Genomic DNA, 18,662 nt, shown 5'->3' with positions numbered 1-18,662 from the left:
TCATTAGGACATTATTATATAAGTGATAAATCAAGTCTTACGATTCTGAGTCCGTATATAATTGAATTGAGCATTTTAAGATTCTCGATTGATTTAAATTGTTTTGTAAGAGACCAGTTTGTCTTTAAATTAGATCGAACTAAATCTGCCTAAGATTAATCTGTGATCTACAACACATTCCTTCCATCTTACGGGAAGTAATTCGAAGATTTCCTCATAAAAGATTAAGCACAGTAAGAGGATTTTTACACCTAATAGAACAGAAATTTTCTACATTAAGAATTGAAATACCGATCGAGAGATTAGTCTGGTTCGATAACAAGCTTTGCATCCGGGAGACAAGTGCTTAGAACAAGACATCCGAAGAGAGTTTAAACCCTCATCCCATAGGAATGAGATCCCAAATACACACCATCGAATATAGTCGAGGATGAATGATAACAGAGACATTTGCAATGGTCCAACGCTTTGTCTACAAAATATGCAAATTTAGGTACCTCTGAAACCAGATAAAGAGGCGTGAGAATCGAATACATGGATGCATGAAAAAGCAAGTGATGCGAATATATTAAAACCCAAGATTCACAGCAGAAGAATGTGAACCAGATGTTGTTTCAATATGTCGAGGAAATGAGTGAGGGTCGAATCGTGCAATGCAATCAGTAGAACATGTTGCGGAAGATGAATTCATAATAAATTCTTCGCCGCTGGATCAGCTTCTTTATTTCACATCCAAAGGTGAAGCTGCGTCTGATCTTGATAAATTTGACATGGCAAGAGTTCCTGGAATCAAAGGGTGGTTCTGAGAAGTCAATTCCGAAGAAGCATGCCAACAAGGCTTTCATTTGCAGCCCTACATGTGAACAACATAAAAAGCAAACAGAAGATATCAAATTAACCTAAAATGTGTAATAGTCTGTAATACCTCTATCTAATAAGTCTCACATGGATCATGAACTAGATTATGATTAGAATGTATTAAGACGACTCACCGCATTTTGCGACTCCTATCGAGGCACAGTCCATGTGATTTGATCATCAGACTGCAACAAATATGACATCAGAGTAACGATACAAAGAGACCAGTTCTCGGTTACCAGCTGAAATATTGTACAAAGATTCGAAAATTTAAACTACCTTAGAATAAGGGACAAATATAAGGGCAAAAATGAATTGAAGAGCAATATTTCCTTTTACCAAGTAGGAAAAACGTAATTGCTTCATTGAACCAATAATGGAATAAGTATTGGAATGCCTAAAAACAACAGACTTCATTACAAGTATAACGCTTCTGATCAGATAACCTGGTACGATAGGGATGCATCAGCACAAGCATACATAATAATTTATCTGAGTTCGATTTCTTACTATTTCGATGCTGCTTCCTTTGTGTGCTAACATATCCAATTGTGTTTTTGTTGTATGAGGCATCAGAGTATTGGTTCAAAAGCATACCAAACATCAGGTGTAAAATGTGTAAATAGGTTATTCAGAAAGTTGCAGTAATGTCGAACAAGTTCTAATAATTACTCTAGTACCATTATACCGAGCATTATGTCATGTTAAGCTAGGTAAAATAAGATACTGTCAACGGTCACCTCCTACAAGCATTGAGGGAAAAGAAACAATTAATTACACATATGTACTCAAGTATGAAATCATTTGAAAATGTATAGCACAAGAATTTGTTCCACTTGCACAGTATCAAATAAAGTGTTGGATACAGCAAAACCCGTATAATCATTCGAGTCTGGAAATTATCGTGGAGATTCACCATGAGTTCACTTACATGAAAATACATCACCAGAGATGAGGAAAGAGTTTTCTTCCATTGTACCACAACATTCACTACAAAAAAAGAAAGAAATACATATGACCTCATTTGTAGAGACTAAGTGTTGGATATAGCAGAACCCTTATAATCACTCAAAGCAGAAAATCTGTTGTGGAGATTCGCCATACCTGCATGCAGTATTAACTGAAACAAATCACAAGTTGATACCATGAAGACACATCATGATCAAGCTTATGCAATTTATAACAATGTTGATTCTACAGGCAGCTATTCAGCACTCAAAACAAGAAGCCATATCCCAACTATTTGGTGTCTGCTACATGGATCTTCTCCTACCATAGAGCTTTATGCAAGGTAACATCTGTAGTTATCAAGAGCGTTCGAATCTCTACTCATTATTCTTAGTAATATTCCTTGGGTCTCCCCATCCCTCTTGTTGCACCATTAATTCTGATCATTGACGTCATTTCGTTATGAGATGTATAAGTCTCCTCTGAATATGCTCATACATCCTAAATACCACTTGTTCGCGAATTATAAGTTTTTTTTCTTATTTTTTTCAACTAAACCCACACTACCATCACACTTTAGCATTCTCATCTCAATTACATTAACATTATGCACATGTTTCTTAACTACCCAACACTAGTCCACATATGGATAATATCATTTGGTGGATAAAGAATCAACTTTAAGATCTAAATTTAGCTTTATACAGAAGGATTGTATTTTTAAAGCACTAGAGCATTTTATAATTTTTGCATGGCATGGCATAAGTCAAATTTTGTCCTAAGAAAGTCTCCGCAACATGGACACAGCCCAGCGAATGTGTTATCTTTCAGTCACAATATATGCTGAACCGCACGAACCAAGACAACAATTCTTAACTATAATTCTAGTGAGACAAGTAACTTTAGATGGTAATATGTTAAAGTTCATCAAGCTGATATATATGGTTAAATCTCCACCTTAGTCTCATCAAGATAGCCTGAACATTCACTAGAGTTTACTAGAATCATACAGCGTCAGTGTTTAGGTTACTTATAAGGCATGCATTTACTTGAAAATTGACTGAATGAACCAATTGAACCAATGCCATAGTCATTTGACTGATATTAACAAGAGAATGTTGCAAAAGGGTCTGATGCTGGTCTTAGTCTAATCTAGATCTCTTAAGAGAACAAGTTACTTCATGTTGGGATATCCTTATATTGAAGACCCATATCTTCAGATTCAGATACCTACAGGTGTAGCACATAACAGATTTTTTGACATCGGCTAAGTTAAACTAAGACCTGTATCTTCAAATTCCATATGTTGAATTTATTGTAATGTCTAAATAAAGATGATAGATAATGCCAACAAGCAAACAAAATGAATTTTTCATAACATGTACAATGGTTAATCGCAAACTAAATCTCAATGCTGAAGTACAAACAGGCAGCTTATTTTAAGATGAAGCAACCCAACTCCAAGATAAATTGAACCCAACGATCTTCAGAAATAATTTATTTCAAGTTATTACCTCAACAATGATAGTGTAAACAGCTGCAAGACGTGCCTCTCAGTCTCGAAGACCAAGTTCAAGCTCCAGTTCATCATCCTCTTCAAACAGTCTCAAAAGACGAGCATGTTGCTCTTCCCTCTTCTTTTTCTCCCAAAGCTTGAGAAGAAAAACAAACAAAAGTGCAATTCCCACAACACCCAAGCATATCAACAAAACCTCACGCCTCGTGTTACTACTAGAATTAGAAGGGTTAGCATCGGCAATTACTGCATCCTTGGAACCTGGATGATCATCAGACAGACCTACAAAAAAGGAGAAGATTGAGTCACATTAATGAATGGCTAGATAGGAGGAAGCCAAAAAACTTGGAAAGCTAATACCAGAGTAGGATAAAACATTCAGGTTATAAGCAATACCGAGCAATTCTTAGGACAATTTTCAAACATCTGATGGGTCCTGAGTAAACTAGAAGGCTGATGGGTCCTGAGTAAACTAGATTACATGGGGGTACCTAGGAGTTTTAATCAAGAATGCAGGTTTCCTCAGGCAGAATAAGACCTACCATCTGAAGCAGTTTGGACTTCTTGCTGCTAACTTGATGCTATGAAATTTATCAAAGAATATGCAAGCATGCTAACATGCATATATATATATATATATATATATATATATATATATATATATATATATATATATATATATATATATATATGCATTAGAAAATTTAGGTTCCCCTTTTCAAAAGAAAAAACTTAAACCCTTTGAGTCACAATATTCACTGTCGATTTTTTTTCTCCGCGAAAGTACAAAGCAACAAAGATAAAGTCAGCTTGACAATTAAGCATGTTCCTGCAACACCAAAAGATAGAAACCACCCCAGAGACTATGATTTGAAATAGTTCATGCGCTCCAGAATAAAGGGCCATCCAACTTGCAGGAAAAAAAAAAAAAAAACTCTCTCATTGCATCAAACTTTCATCGAAAGAGTGTCTCGGCAAGGTGACTTTGGTGGAAATCACACTATTAAACCCCTGAGTCTCCAACTAGAATAAGAAATCGACAAGAAAATTTCTGGAGATAAATAGCCAAGTATCGATTAAAATCAGACATCGATACCAAACAAAAAGGGTCAAATTATACCCTAGAGAACCTTTATATCTCAATGGGCTTGGAAATTGCTTCACTGGCCTAAAAAGGTCATCATGTAACTCAAATTGTAGTCTGAAAGACGCACCAGATCTGGACCATAATAAACCTAGTGAGCAGACTATAAGGACTAATTACCCAATCAAGCACACTAACGCAAACAAGCTGCTAAATTCGGGACAACTCGACCGTCTCCATATCAAACAACCTACCAATACCATTGTCAAAGGAATACAATCCCAATCACGGACAAAACTGAAACTCCCGGCCGATCGGTCTCCGAAGAATAAACCAAGTGATTCGACTCAACCAACACCACAAAAAATTGCAGTAACCGAGATCCAAGAATGCGAGGATCACAGCTGTTGAACTCGATTTAGGGATCGGAGAGGAGCGGACCTGAGACCGACCGAAGAGAAATCGCGACGACGAGGAGGAGAAGGGGTTTCGGTCGCCCGCTGATGTCTTCGCTCATCCCTCCTCGCTTTTCCCACCGCTCTGCGCTCGGTAGCGTCACCGCCGTTCGCGGTTAAATCGAGACTCGAAGCTCGATTTGGGATGCATTTATTTGGGAGCACCTTTTTCCACATACGCCCCTATAGAATTGTTCTTGAAGAATTAGTCCCACTTTTATGCATATTAGTCCCAATAGTATGTTTTATTTCTAATCTATCAGTTGGACGCTTTTCCCACTTAAGACCTCAATTAAGGAGGAAAAAACAATGGATATATTGGCATATAAAGGACTGTTTTAATAAGGAAGATTTGGTAATTTATGGGGCTTTGGAGACGCTAAATGGAAATTTACTTTTACTGATATTTTTTCTACGTAAATTTTTATGTAGATCCGAATCCAATATATGAGATCGGATACGGGCGGATGACAGCGTTGCTCTATCCACCACCCGGTAGTAGTATACGACCTCCTCCTCACGTGATATGAAAGCACTAAGTCACACGACAAGACAAAAGGAATGGCTACGGCCGACGGCAGTGGCAGGAATGATTTGTGTCGCGTCCACCGCGAGGCGGTGATGAAGGCGACGAGCGCGCTCCTCCGGTGGCTCCGCGCCCGAGACGGCAAGGCGCAGCTCCGTTGGCGAAAATAGCGTTTACATGCATAATACAAGCTTAAGTCAATAGTTCAAGAAGAACAAAGGAAGTTTCTGTTTGGGTGTCGACTGTGTTTTCAATGTCAATGCAAATAAGGGTTTGATAGAGTTGTAATTTGCAGTTGGATTAGTCCATATGATGTTTGAGATGTAAGGGTACCATTCAAATGCTGATTAATCTCAATCCAATTAAAATGGAAGGTGCTATGAACTATCATTTAATTGGCAGTCATGTAATGATCTATGATTTGAGTGTCACAATCAACTGCTGGGAGCAATCTTGGTTTTCATACTTTTCCAAATTGATTGGGACATCTCAAGCCTATCATGCTTAAACCATGCCTTCCTCTCTCTCTCTCTCTCTCTCTCTCTCTCTCTCTCTCTCTCTCTCTTGCACTCAAAGAATAAAGAAAGTGGTTCTCTCAGCTCTAATATGTGGGTTGTGTGTTCATGTTCACCTCTACAAGTCACTTGTAGATATATGAAATTTATTGAATGAAATTTCGAATAAGTATATCTTTCACAGAACCACCATAGACCAATTAGCGGTTACGTCAGAGATGTTAACTAACTTAACTGATAATTATCTTTACTCATTACAGTAAAATCATGCAATCCAATGCATCATCATCACCCAAAGAGGCAATTTTACCATCGTACTATATATCAATTTCAGCACAAGCAATCACAAAAGCTGTGTGAATTCAAACCATGAGGCACTCGAATATAAATCACAAAAAATCAATTTTTGCTAAACTTGTTTGTTCACTTCTATAGATCTGTCATACATGATCTGCTATTGAAGGCTTTCCGGCTTTCACACTACCTATATGTTCAATAATGCACCATCCTGAACCAGAAGCGTAGAGCTTTAATGTTTCTTTTTTTTTTTTTTTTGTTCTGGCAGTTCTCCAAGAAAGTTGTAAATAGCTCCTATCATATATACTGACCATAGAATGGGTTTCATCTACACATTGAGCAGCTAAAACCACAACCTTCTTTCTCACAATTTGAAATACATGTTGCAAACCTGTCATTTACACATAACGACAGGTTCATGCTGTGTTCAATCTTTACAAAGATCTTTTCAGCGGAAGTATTGTGCTTTAGCATTGGTTCTGTCTCAAGGACCACATTGTTGAATCGAATTCTCACGATCGAAGAGAAAAAAAGATATGTAAGTTCAAAGACATCGATCTGACCTGCTGTTCCTGCTAGAACAGAGAAAGGCTTCAAACTGAGTCCTCTCGCCATAATTCTTGACTTTGGCTCTGTCAAGACAGGCTCTGCGTACACCCAGGTGGACTTGTCTCACGTGCTCTGAGTATCTCTTTGGTGTCCCTCCCTGGCGGCATCAATGGCCCAGAGTAGTGAATTCGGTTCTTAGAGCCACACCCTGAATAAATTGAGAAAACACAGACATGAGGGAAGAATTTTATTGCAGCAAGACACTGAGTGTAAACTTGAGGTGGTGTTAGGAAGAAATATATAAATTAGAGAAGACAGCCACCAATATCACAGTGGTCTAAAAAATGAACAGAACATGCTGGCACAGTCTCTCATCAGCATCAATATTTGGCACCACAGGTTCCACTTTAGCTGCCATTTATCACAAGAACCAGAAAGAAAAATCTAATAGTAAGTTCTCAATTATCAGATTCAGGACAGGTAAATATTCTTAAAAAAGCCAAGACATCCGATAATCTGTCATTTTTCAGTATACTGAAAAGCCCAAGGGCAGCATTTTTCATCAACATTATTTCTGTTCATTTCTAGGAAATACAAAGGACACTGAATACCATAGTTAAATTTTTATTTGCAAACACAAATACTGTTCACTTCAAAGTTTCTCTAGAAAGCTCTTAGACTTTTTTTTTTCACAATATAAGATAAGCATACGACTTGTTAATGAGATTTTGACATGCATTCTGAGCATGAAGGTGCCTAATGCTAGCTGTGGAACCATAAAAATAAACACAAGGCAAGCATGACATCTACATTAAATCTAAGATGACAATCTGATAAAGAACTTGCTATTCAGCCAAAATTTAATTTTGTGTCAGCACTTACAGTTGTTGATTCCTTGTCTTCTTTCCTATCATCCTTCTTGTGAGAGGACGAATGCCCATCAAGCAAGTGAAGAGTCCATTCTCGCTTCTCAGATGAATCGGCAGAACCAAGATGATTGTATTTGGAGGCTACTTGATTCCTTAACGTATGTGTGCACTTAGCACTCTGTCTACTATCGCTTCTTGCAACCATTGAACCTGATGCAATGGGCAAGTCTGCAGCTCCTGCCTGAGGTACATGTGATACAGGTGTTCTTATTTCTGGGCCAGCAGACAGTCCTGTAGGAGACGAGCAGCCAGAGTGTATCAAAGGACAACCATGAGCAAAACCATCCTCTAGGAGGATCTCTTCGGAAACCTGATAATGCCTCCTCTTTTGGTTTGTACTTGTCACTGCTTGTTTTAAGGTTTCCTTGTAACTTCCATATTTCCACCAACATAGAACCCTCAACATGTCAATTACAAGGTTAAAAAATAAAACCATAATCTGGAACTTGTGACTTCTAATCTTTAAATCCTTCATTCTCAGCTGATGAACTTAGGATGCTTGCTGCTGAGAAACCAAAGAGAACCTCATTTTTGGGGAGACAGAAGTGGACGTTATTGTCCTTCCACTTCTATAACCAAACAAAATAAAAGCAACCCCCATATAAATCCTAGGAATGGACTGGTCCAAGAAAGGTTGAGCAGGTGGAAATTTAACAACTACAAGCTCAGCCTGGCCCATATAAAACCATAAAAAAAGAAATTATTGTCTTCTAATCATCATTTGGAATAACAATAATATTCAATAAGGTTATTGTAAAAATGGTATCCTATTATGTTCTTTCCAAAATTATAGATAGTTCTCGTTTCAGTTTGTTCTCTACAGGAACGAGATCTTGATTACTCCACTAGTGGGGCATGTTATTCTCATTAAAATGGGAAGCACCAGAAAACTATATCATATTAGATTTCTTTTGATTTTTTTGTGGACGAAAAAAAGAAAAGATGGAGCCAGTAGCTCCAACTTCGATTCTTTCGGTTTTGTAATTCCTCTCCAGTCCACCTCTACTCCACCTTTGGTTTTATTTGCTTTAAGCTTAAGACCATAACCAGCTGCTGACACCATTAGTGATGGATTGCTACGTCAAATCGCTCATTCCAAATAATGGAAGATTCAACGATGTAAGTGTGACTCTCAGACATGTCCAAGTAACAAGAGATAGATCCATGAGATTCTGATTTAAAATATCAAGTTTTAGCACACAGGACTCTTCCTAGCTAGTTCACAGACAAAATAATGGGGAGAATACTGGCAAGTTGAAAATGTTCAGATGACTCAAACTCAAAGGCTGTTTCAAGTGAAGTGCTCTCACATTATTTTTGAATTGACATTCACCATTAACAGTCGTCACATCATATAATGCATGTGTGCACATCATGTCAATATATCACACAAATTTAACTCACTGGAAGTTAAAAGATGCAGCCTATCAAATGAACTGATCAAGGTAACAAGGCTGGCAATCACACAAATTTAACACACTGGCAGTAGAAAGGTGCAGCATAGAAAATGAAGTGACATAGATAACAAGTTTGACAACATGAGCAAATCATGAGTGGTGATGATCAGATGTAAGCCTAAAAATATCAAGGATCACTATCAAGAATTAACAGGTATTCCTTTAAAATTAGCTCTCCATCAATTTGCTTCACACTGAGTAGATGGGCTTTAAGTATATTAAGTTGTTTCCTAGATATCCTAGGTGCATTTGGTGGTCTGGGAGGATAGGGTGCTATTCTGTACATAAATTATTAAGAAGGGATAGCCAACCTAATTTAGTCTTCATAATTTCTCAATGTCATCGCCCATCAAATTCCCTTTAATCATACTTTATTCCAAATCAATATATGCAACTCTTGTGACCAACAGCATGCTTCTGAATTCTGCAAATTGTATTGCTTAACATTGAAAATAAATTCCATCTTTAATTTATATATGGGCTTTAATTTACTTAACATTGAAAATAAATTCCGTCTCATTAAATTCCATGCCATGCAGCAATACATTCCCTGTGCCAGCCGACACAATTCATAAATTGGCCTAGTCATATATCAGCTCTAACCGCCATAGTGATCTTTGGTTGGAAGCTCCTTAACTGGGGTCCAATTCAAGTCGGGATATCAATATTATACCAGATTTTAAATGAATATACATTATGCTCTGAAGTTTCAACTTCTTACCTTCCAGTGGCCATAATAGTAGCCCTATCAACTGTACTCTTAGAAGCATCATCTCAGTGTGGGAGAAAAACTCCATGACTGTACACAAAGCAGATGAAAATGGAGGAACTACTCACATCGAGCTTGATCATTAGGCACTATATATGATGTAGTATCCTTTGGTAGCCCCCGATTCCTTCAATATGGAATCACTCTAAAAGCTCCTCGACTCTGGACATATAACCAATTTCTAAAGGCTATTGAAAGACCCAGCATTTGTTATTGGAAAAATGTCATGTGGCTAACACTGGAATAGAAGGAATCACATGGGAAGTTGGACCATTTGAAGTGAGAAAGAAGGAGATTGAGTAACAATGCAATGGGAATCCAAATGGCATAAAAAATCATATTCCACTCTGTTTCTCTTTTGCATAAGAAATTGGAGATGGACTTTTCAAGCAATGGAGGATTATTTGTATCCTACTAATATCAACCAAATCTGATTCAGGAGAAAAACGGGAAGGAGGTGGTGATATGCATGAAGGGATTTTTCTTAAACACCTGTCAGGAGATATGGAAAGAACTAGAACAAAGTATCTTCCAATTTCCAAATGATTATCATGCAAGCTACCTCTGTTTCTGAATCTTACTTTAGAGGGATCCTTGAGGAATATGTCAATATAGCTAATGCATTTGTACCTTTGTTTCTTTCTATAGAAGAGTAAAACCTGTCTTGAGAATGTAAGTGCAATGAACACTCTCTCCTTTCTTTCTCCCTCTCTTGTCCTTCTTTGTAATATTTGTTTTGTATATTTAAATTAAATAACAACATAAATATCTTTGGCCTATATGTGGTGCTGCAAAGAGAAATAAAAAAAGGGAAAAGTTCATTTAAAACTGAAAGAGGCATCCCTCCAGTAGCATTGCAACCTTCTAAACCCCAATGTCAAAGTAACAGTGATACAATACTGTCCAGATAAAGTTATGCATGCTTCCGTTGGTACCTATGTTACTATATACAACGATGTTTATATACATTACTAAGTGTATCAGAAGTAATGTTGAATAAGTGTTGATATGGCCGTTTATTCAATCAATCCAAACTTCACATGCGGAGTCCTGTCAGCATCTACTGGACATGCCATGTCACCTGTGAAAAAAAACTTGCTAAGGCTATACCAATAGAGGATGCTCTCGTCAAACCAATGGTTACAATACTTATGTTATATAAAGCAAACTTTCTACTACGAATTTGACTCCATTAAAAGGGGAAAGAATCGACCTGAAAACGACCTGAAAACAACTAAGCACTCCTAACCAACTCAGGTCGGATAGCAAAAAGCCCATCCCAGCCAGCTGAGGTCAGGTAAGACCCAAGATTGGTCAGGTGAGTCCAACACGACCAGCTTTGACGGGGCTTAATCAGTCTAACCTCAGAACCAAGCTAAAGCCGAGCCAACAAACCCAAAGCTTAACCAAGCTAGCTCGAACCAACCGCACCCAAGCCTATGCATGACCTGAACCCGAGCCTATGCTCCATGTTCTCAAATACATGAGGGTTTTTTTATAACCCCTGAAGTCTTGAACTGAGGATCTTTTATTTATATATGAAGCCCCTTACCACCACATCACACAACGATCTATGTCAAAACCAATGACACAAATATATATCAAGGTTTTTTGTGCTTATGACGCCCAAGGCCCAAAAAGTGCCCTTTGCACATGATACATTCATCCAAACAAAAAGCAGCCAAAGCAATTAATGCATTCCAAAAGCATTTCATTTGCACAAGATGCATTCACCCAAGACGAAAAGGATTCAAATAGCCCGATGCAATCAACCAAGCCCAAAGCATATCTTTTTGGACATGATGCATTCACTCGAGACAAAAGCATATGAAGCGCCCAATGCAGCCAACAAGGCCCAAGGCATCTATCTTTAGGCAAGATGCATCCGTCCAAGACCAAAAAACATTTGAACCACCCGACTCAATCAACCAGGGCCACAGCATTTCTTTTTGTGTGTGATAGTGATTCGTTCGCCGATAACATAAGAGCATTCAAAACGCCTGACATATCTTGATATGTCCAATTTGCACGTGATGCATCCACCCACGACAAAACAGCATATGATGCAGTTGACCAAGCCCAAAGCATTTTTCTTATGCTTGATATATCTACCTTAGGCAAGAAAGTAACCAATTTCTTAACATAAGTAACACGACTATGGCCAAAGCATTACTTTGTGTGTGATACACCGATTCATTCATTTGAAACACTCGACATATCTTGGTATGTCCAATTTGCATGTGATGTATCCACCCCAAATAAAACAATATCCAAAGCATCTAAGTAGTCGGCCAAGCCCAAAGCATTCTTCTTACGCCAGATGCATCTACTCAGGACAAGAAAGTGACCAATTTTAAAACATATATATCAATGATCAAGGTCCCAAATTGCCTAGCGGATGGAATGACATGGCCATTAATTTTGGCCAATCGAGATTCAACACATGGAATCCAATTAACGTCTACTGAACATGTTATCTACCAAAGTTTACAAAAGAGCTTATTGGGAATGATATATCGGTAGAGCATATAAAGAAAATATTTCTCTCATCAAAATGATAATTAAAAATTGACGCTATATAAAGCAACATATATCAATATTCCAAATTTATCAAACAAGTATTAAACTCCTTATGAGCTTTTGGCGAACAAGTGTTGACTTGACTATCGGAGGGGCTTTGCCAAACAAATAGCCGATGAGTCCAAGGAGTCCTTTACATAAACAAGATGAGATACAAACTGAATAAGGACATATCAACGATAAGGAATACAAGTTTATTTTGCCTTTGGAAAAATTTCTCCCTTGACTAAGTTCTAAATCCTCAACATCTTTCAAATGTGACAACACTTGAAAAATAGGCTAGGTCAGATCAATTTTATCGAATTGGATTGACGAGCAAATTTGACCATATCAAGTGTGATATCCCATTTTTCACCAAGAAAAAGTGGTACATTATCGGTTGCAACTTGCTAGTAGATATTCTATCACTCCATAAGTGTTTTATCTTTTTGTCCAAAAATAATAATGAAATAATTAAACAAATTGAGAAGTAATAAGAATTGAAGAACTAGTAATGTCTTACCACATCAATGGATATGAAAAATACACACCATATCTTGAGTTTGCAATTATTATTGATTGACACTGAGGGCTCTTGAGCAGCCACTTGCACAGCATGTAACAAATATTGTCTTTTTAATTTTAAAAAATATTTCAGCTACACTGAAAATCTAAAAGTAAATATGCTCGCAGATATACCTGTGATTCCATGTTGCCATCACAAGCAAGCATTTCCTTCCTACTTTGAAATTCAACTCCATTATACTTGATAGTTGCTGCTCTTTGACTGCCTATATGGATGCAGTATTCATTATCAATTGTATATCAAGTCGGGGAACATATTTATAACTGAAACATATGATGACTCACTTGATTCTACTTCATTTGCATAAAATGTTCTATTTTGAGTTTACAGTATAACGAGAGCAGGAAATTTCAAATTTCACAAACAGCAGTTTCAAATGTGTAAAGTACCTTCTAGCTTTTTCATTCCGAAGTTTAGCATCATATTCCTTGCTTGGAGGATATTTTGGCAAACTTGAAGGGTCACAGGCAAAAGGCTTTGTAGTGAAAAACTGAAAAGAATTCATAACTAATAATCATGAAACTAGGAAATTTGAAATTTTAATAAAGCATCAAGTGAACAAAGATAAATAAAAGAGATTAATAAGAATTTGAATACAATAGTTACCCTATGAAAGAAGACAAAATATGTTTTAAGGCATTGCATTTCTCGCAGCAAAATCACCAGAATTTAGTATTAACTATTGGATGTGAAGGGGAGCATGCAAAAAAAAAAAGACTAACTCAACAGAACACATGTGCAGCATAGTAATCCATCAGAAAAGTTTAAAATGCTTTGTTTTATTATACACAGAATCATGCAGCACAATTTTACACCTTAAAATATATCAACTTGAACTGGAGAATCTTGACAACATATGAATTGGAGAGTTCAGAAACCAAAAACGCAAATGACCAGTAGTCACCATAATTCAGTTCTACAAATTGTAAATTGTTTAATACACTCTTCAGCTGCAATTGATGGATGTCAATATTATAATTATCAAAATTCTTACCAAATGAAACTTATAATATAATGCTACAAATCCTCAAAGGGAAAATGTCATGTTGATCACCTTCCATGAAAAGTCAAATAAGGAATCAAAATGACAGAAAAAGATATTAAATGCAAAAACTGTTGTATAAACTCAAGGTGGTTTTAAAATTGTAATATTTTACAATAAACAATTAAAGATGCTAGATCTATAGTGGGAGAAAGGACTCAGAAGTGAACCAATAAAAAAAAGGCCAAATCTTAAGTTCTTTTTTTGCAAGGAAAAAAAGTACTTAATGCAAAAACAAATACAGAACAGCGTGCAACTACAGAATCTTACTTCACTATGGAGCGCGGAAGCAGCTGTTCCTCGGATTGCTGGATCTATTGAAAGCAGACGATCAACAAGAGCTAATGCTGAAGAAGGGAAATCCTTAAATGTTTCCCTTACACAGCGTGGATAGGGTTGTTGGCGTTTAAAAGAAGTACCATGGGGCAACTTTGATGTCCTCCAGAACTCCTCAGACGGTGAGCCACATAACTTGAATATCTTATGCAATTGCTCTACCTAAAAGTCAGTGATGAGTAGTAGTTAGATAATATTCCAAGTTCCAAATATCAGCCATTGTCAAAGTATAGCAACAAACATCTAGAAAACAGGACCATGATAAATGGAACAAGCCACTTAACCCGATTATATATAGGTAGAAAGTCTTAGGTTAAACAGGCTCTCACCAGATTTATATGCACAAGTGCTCATAATATGTAAACTGAGAAACTTGTATGTATATGCATCTTTCTTTAATTAGGCAAAGACTAAAGATCATTCCAAATTAGTGCCTAAAGCTCAGCAACATCATCTAAATTAGGATCCTTCCAACATAGAAGGACTTTTGCAGAGGTTATGTGGTTGTCAGAGCCCAAAATGCAGAACAAATGAGGTATGCTTCCCTGGCTGCTTAATAATGTTGCACAAGTAGTAGCAAAATCTACTCCTATTTCACAATCTAAGGTATTACATGTCCATATACGTACTAGTGTAGTACAGGCCACAGCATAAAACAGAACTTCTCATAATTATTTTATTTTATGAGACTGGCATTTGGCATACAAACCAAAAGTTGATATAGGGTTTCCCTCAACAATTGTATGAAAGCATCGCTGCCAGCAATTTAAGTTCCACATAGGATTTTCAACAACTTAAGACTGAAGCTCTTACTTAAAGTGAAAGTCTAATGGTGAATCTAAGTTGGAGGTAACTGGAAAGAAAGATGAAGTATCAGCAAAATACAATACAGAGGGCAAGGTAGAATTTGCCAAGGTGAAAGCAAAATATACATTATTAGACATCAGCACATGGTTAATTTTTCCATCCAGATGATTTAGAAAGAAGCCTTAGTCTACAATGTGGTCCTACAGTAGTAATGACCCTGATACTGGAGTTAACTTGCTGTATCTGGGAAGCAACCAAAAACAAATATGATTATACATATTCTTTCGTCTTTGCGTAATATGGTGAGTATTACCGGATGTGGAGTGTGGCCTGTCACCAAATTAATGATACTCAGACAAGACACTTTGCATCAGAAGTTATCAATGAAGACGAAAAGTTTAAAAGGAAAATTAAATAAATTATTCGATATAAGGCCTTATCTAGGAAATTGATCTATTTATCTTGTATTCGTTTTGTGTTGGGTTCAGTAAGTCAATAATATTTTAGGAATATTCTGTATTTCTTGTAGTCCGTAATTTCTATTTTCAAGATATCTTGGCCTTTTCAGAGTATTTTATCATACTATTATTTTAATAAAAAAGATTTAACATATACATTATCTGCAATTATGTTAAACTTAGGATCCCAAATAAAACAGTCAATGGATTCTTATTTAGACCAGTATGTGAAGTCCTTAATTGTGTAATAGTTAGTTCATCAAGATCAAAGGCTAACTGAAAAATAACATTAAGCCAGCCCTATTCGCGACCTATCCTCTTTTATCCACATTTACTCTTCTTAGATTGATGTACTGGTTTGTTTCACTTGCAGATTGATGATTGTTATTTTTTCTATTCAAGAGCACCCCTCTTCTTCTATTTCCCCTTGTTATGCATGATATCTTTTAACGACATAATGAAGTGCTAAAATATTAATCCAGCAGCTAACTGCAGGAGGAAATCAGACAAACAGTTAATTGCAACTGTTCAAATATGACCTACTGTCTAATTTAATATAGCATTTTAATGCAGCTTCAGTCCATAATAAATGCTTTCTAGATGCCCTGTAACTCAGTAATGGCATAAAATGATGTCAAAACCAAAACTGCTGCCCAAAATTTTCCAATATGACAAGATATATTGCAATTTTAAGCATCGTCTGCAAATACATGCCAAATTTAAAAGAGAAAAGCAACAAATGTGGCAAAGGATACCTCAGTCTTTCCTGGCATGATAGGCCTCCCAGCAAGCAATTCCGCGATAATGCAACCGGTACTCCACATATCAACAGTAACACCATACTCTGTAGCGCCCAGCAAGAGCTCAGGAGGACGATACCACAGTGTTACCACACGGCTTGTTAATTCCTGCTTGTGGTCAGGATTATAAAATGTAGCTAATCCAAAGTCTGCTATTTTTAAAATCCCATTGTTGTCAATCAAAAGATTTGAACCCTTGATGTCTCGATGCAAGACACCACGGCCATGACAATGGTCAAGCCCACAAAGCAGCTGCTGCATATAGCACTTAACCTGGAAGTCATCAATGCACAATCAGTATACAAAATATCAAGGGAACCACCATAAAAGGTTCATGTATGTTCTAATATGGTAAACACCTGGGGTTCAGTAAACTTGACACAGGAAGTTGCTACAAGTCCAGAAATATCATGCTCCATATATTCAAAAACAAGATATAAGTCACATGACATTTTTGATGTAACTAGAGCTTCGAGCTTCACAACATTTGGATGATCAAGTCTACGTAGAATGTATATTTCCCTTGCCATAAACCGTACACTTTCAGGATCCGTATTATCAAATCGGACTTTCTTAAGTGCAACAGTTTTGCCAGTTTCAAGATCACGCGCTTTGTACACACTACTATAAGTTCCTTGCCCAATCTGCAGGAAATGTAAAAAACTATCAGCAGAAGTACAAATGTTTGACCATCCCAAGGAATAACACAAATTTAAGGATGTATTCAAGATCCATTATTCAAGGATGTGTTTGAAGATCTATCAGTAGAATGGAGTTTTAGCTTAATTAAAGTTTGTAGCAAAATGTTCTATTTAAGGAAGCCTTAGATTCAACAAAGAAGTTGGAGAAATTCACATATTACTGTTGATTTGTATTGAGGGATCAGTTTGAAGTTGCCTGTTGCCACTGCAACAAATATGTGAATACCAGAGGTAAAGAGAAGAGGGAGGGATCAGAGAAAAATTGAACTAAACATTCTTTATAAACACCTTCTGAAGTCAATGCCATCAGAACATACTTTATTAAAGTAAACTGCCCCCAAATGCAAGTTTCTCTAGCATGGACAATTTTCATTATATTAATCTTAATAGGTAAAATCTGTCTCCAATCTTGTGGTTTACACTCTTCAACCATAACTTGGACTCGCATCTCTATAAATTGTTTGAACTTTGTTCACATTATATTGAACTTTCAATATATGATAATATTCATTTCTAGCGAATTAGTCCAAACCAGAAGAATCTGAACTCTTCTATCATGATTATTTGAAGTCAAATTCAGATAACACAGGTTTTCAAACACCCCAACCAAAACAATAAAGATTGTTACTCTACAAGCAACTGCACTTCAGCTGATTAATTAGTTGAAAATGATGCCACAGAGGTAGAGATGCTTATCTTTTTCTGATGTGCCATCCTAAAAAGATCACAGAAAATTGGTTATTAGTTAAAATGAATATGTTTGGACCTTTGAGTTTCTGTTAAAGATTCAATGCACTGGTAGTATAGATGTTGTAGAAAGAAAAGAATAAACAGATACTAGATTTTGAAGGTATAAAACAGCAATAAAACAAATATACAAACAGAACAAAATAAAATATTCACGATATACAGAACCAATGCTAGCCGAATTGTTTGCTCAACATGCAACCCTGGAATAAAAGAGAAAATAATACTGTTGATGCGATTACTTACCTTGTTGAAATTATCAAAGGAATCTGCTCTGCGTGGCAGCCACCCTTTGACTGCATCCCCTGCAACAGCTGTGAGCCAAGAAGGCCAACCTGCTGCAACATGCTCAAAATTGAACCCGTCTGATATGCGAGAGATCACCAGATTTTGTTCCTCCAATGCCTCCATATTGACAACCACTGAACCCGGCTGTAACACATTCGGACGAGCACCCACCGTTATCCGGCTCTGGTGCCCAGCCCCTTCATTCTTGCTGTCACCCACCAAAGGAGGTGGGGAAGTGGCGCCGCTCCTTTGCGAGTTCGATATAAGCCATGCCGTGCTGCTCCTATCACGGCCAACACGAGCATCGGCATTTACCTCCCCAACTTCCTCCCTCCTTGATGAAGAAAACATTCTCCTCCTCGAAGCCTTGGGCCGCCGAAACTTGGGGCCGTCATCTCCCGAGATTCCTTTGGAGGAAGCACAGCCCATAAGAAA

At 37.1% G+C, this 18,662-nt stretch overlaps 2 protein-coding genes across 12 annotated transcripts in view; both read right to left on the bottom strand.

Moving 5' to 3' along the window:
* Nucleotides 1-359: 359 nt before the first annotated feature.
* Nucleotides 360-4,984, bottom strand: LOC103993512 (uncharacterized). 7 transcript variants are annotated; one of them, XR_010489201.1, is made up of 5 exons: nucleotides 4,848-4,984; nucleotides 3,321-3,604; nucleotides 1,790-1,962; nucleotides 993-1,100; nucleotides 360-853 (listed from the first exon to the last, which is right to left on the bottom strand). XR_010489201.1 is itself a non-coding variant. In XM_065120299.1 (3 exons), the coding sequence occupies exons 1-2, from the start codon at nucleotides 4,921-4,923 to the stop codon at nucleotides 3,360-3,362; spliced, it is 321 nt and encodes a 106-aa protein (XP_064976371.1). In that variant the 5' UTR covers nucleotides 4,924-4,984; the 3' UTR covers nucleotides 1,644-1,978; nucleotides 3,321-3,359. The 7 variants fall into 7 exon arrangements, 3 of the variants coding, with proteins under 3 accessions (XP_064976371.1, XP_064976369.1, XP_064976372.1); XR_001979618.2 differs by having other exon boundaries at nucleotides 993-1,043; XR_010489203.1 differs by having other exon boundaries at nucleotides 1,790-1,848.
* A 1,550-nt stretch (nucleotides 4,985-6,534) lies between these two features.
* Nucleotides 6,535-18,662, bottom strand: part of LOC135586126 (probable serine/threonine-protein kinase At1g09600) — a 13,033-nt gene continuing 905 nt past the window's right edge. The window contains exons 1-8 of one of the 5 annotated variants that reach the window (XR_010489195.1): nucleotides 18,186-18,662; nucleotides 16,851-17,135; nucleotides 16,447-16,764; nucleotides 14,361-14,588; nucleotides 13,438-13,538; nucleotides 13,162-13,249; nucleotides 7,631-7,908; nucleotides 6,535-6,956 (exon numbers count right to left, since the gene is read on the bottom strand). The exon at nucleotides 18,186-18,662 is cut by the window's right edge and continues 903 nt beyond it. Coding sequence is in view for 2 of the 5 variants with exons in the window: in XM_065120287.1 (XP_064976359.1) it covers nucleotides 6,915-6,956; nucleotides 13,162-13,249; nucleotides 13,438-13,538; nucleotides 14,361-14,588; nucleotides 16,447-16,764; nucleotides 16,851-17,135; nucleotides 18,186-18,656 (1,533 nt within the window). In the remaining 3 variants the exon portion in view is untranslated. Of the gene's footprint in view, nucleotides 6,957-7,630; nucleotides 7,909-13,161; nucleotides 13,254-13,437; nucleotides 13,539-14,360; nucleotides 14,589-16,446; nucleotides 16,765-16,850; nucleotides 17,136-18,185 lie in introns of all 5 variants that reach the window. The other 4 variants (XR_010489196.1, XM_065120289.1, XR_010489197.1 and 1 more) reach the window with 4 other exon arrangements.

This window comes from Musa acuminata, chromosome BXJ2-8, assembly GCF_036884655.1.
Source record: "Musa acuminata AAA Group cultivar baxijiao chromosome BXJ2-8, Cavendish_Baxijiao_AAA, whole genome shotgun sequence".
Lineage (NCBI taxonomy): Eukaryota > Viridiplantae > Streptophyta > Magnoliopsida > Zingiberales > Musaceae > Musa > Musa acuminata.
Note: the sequence above shows the minus strand (reverse complement) of the source record. Positions and strands in the feature narration are given on the sequence as shown.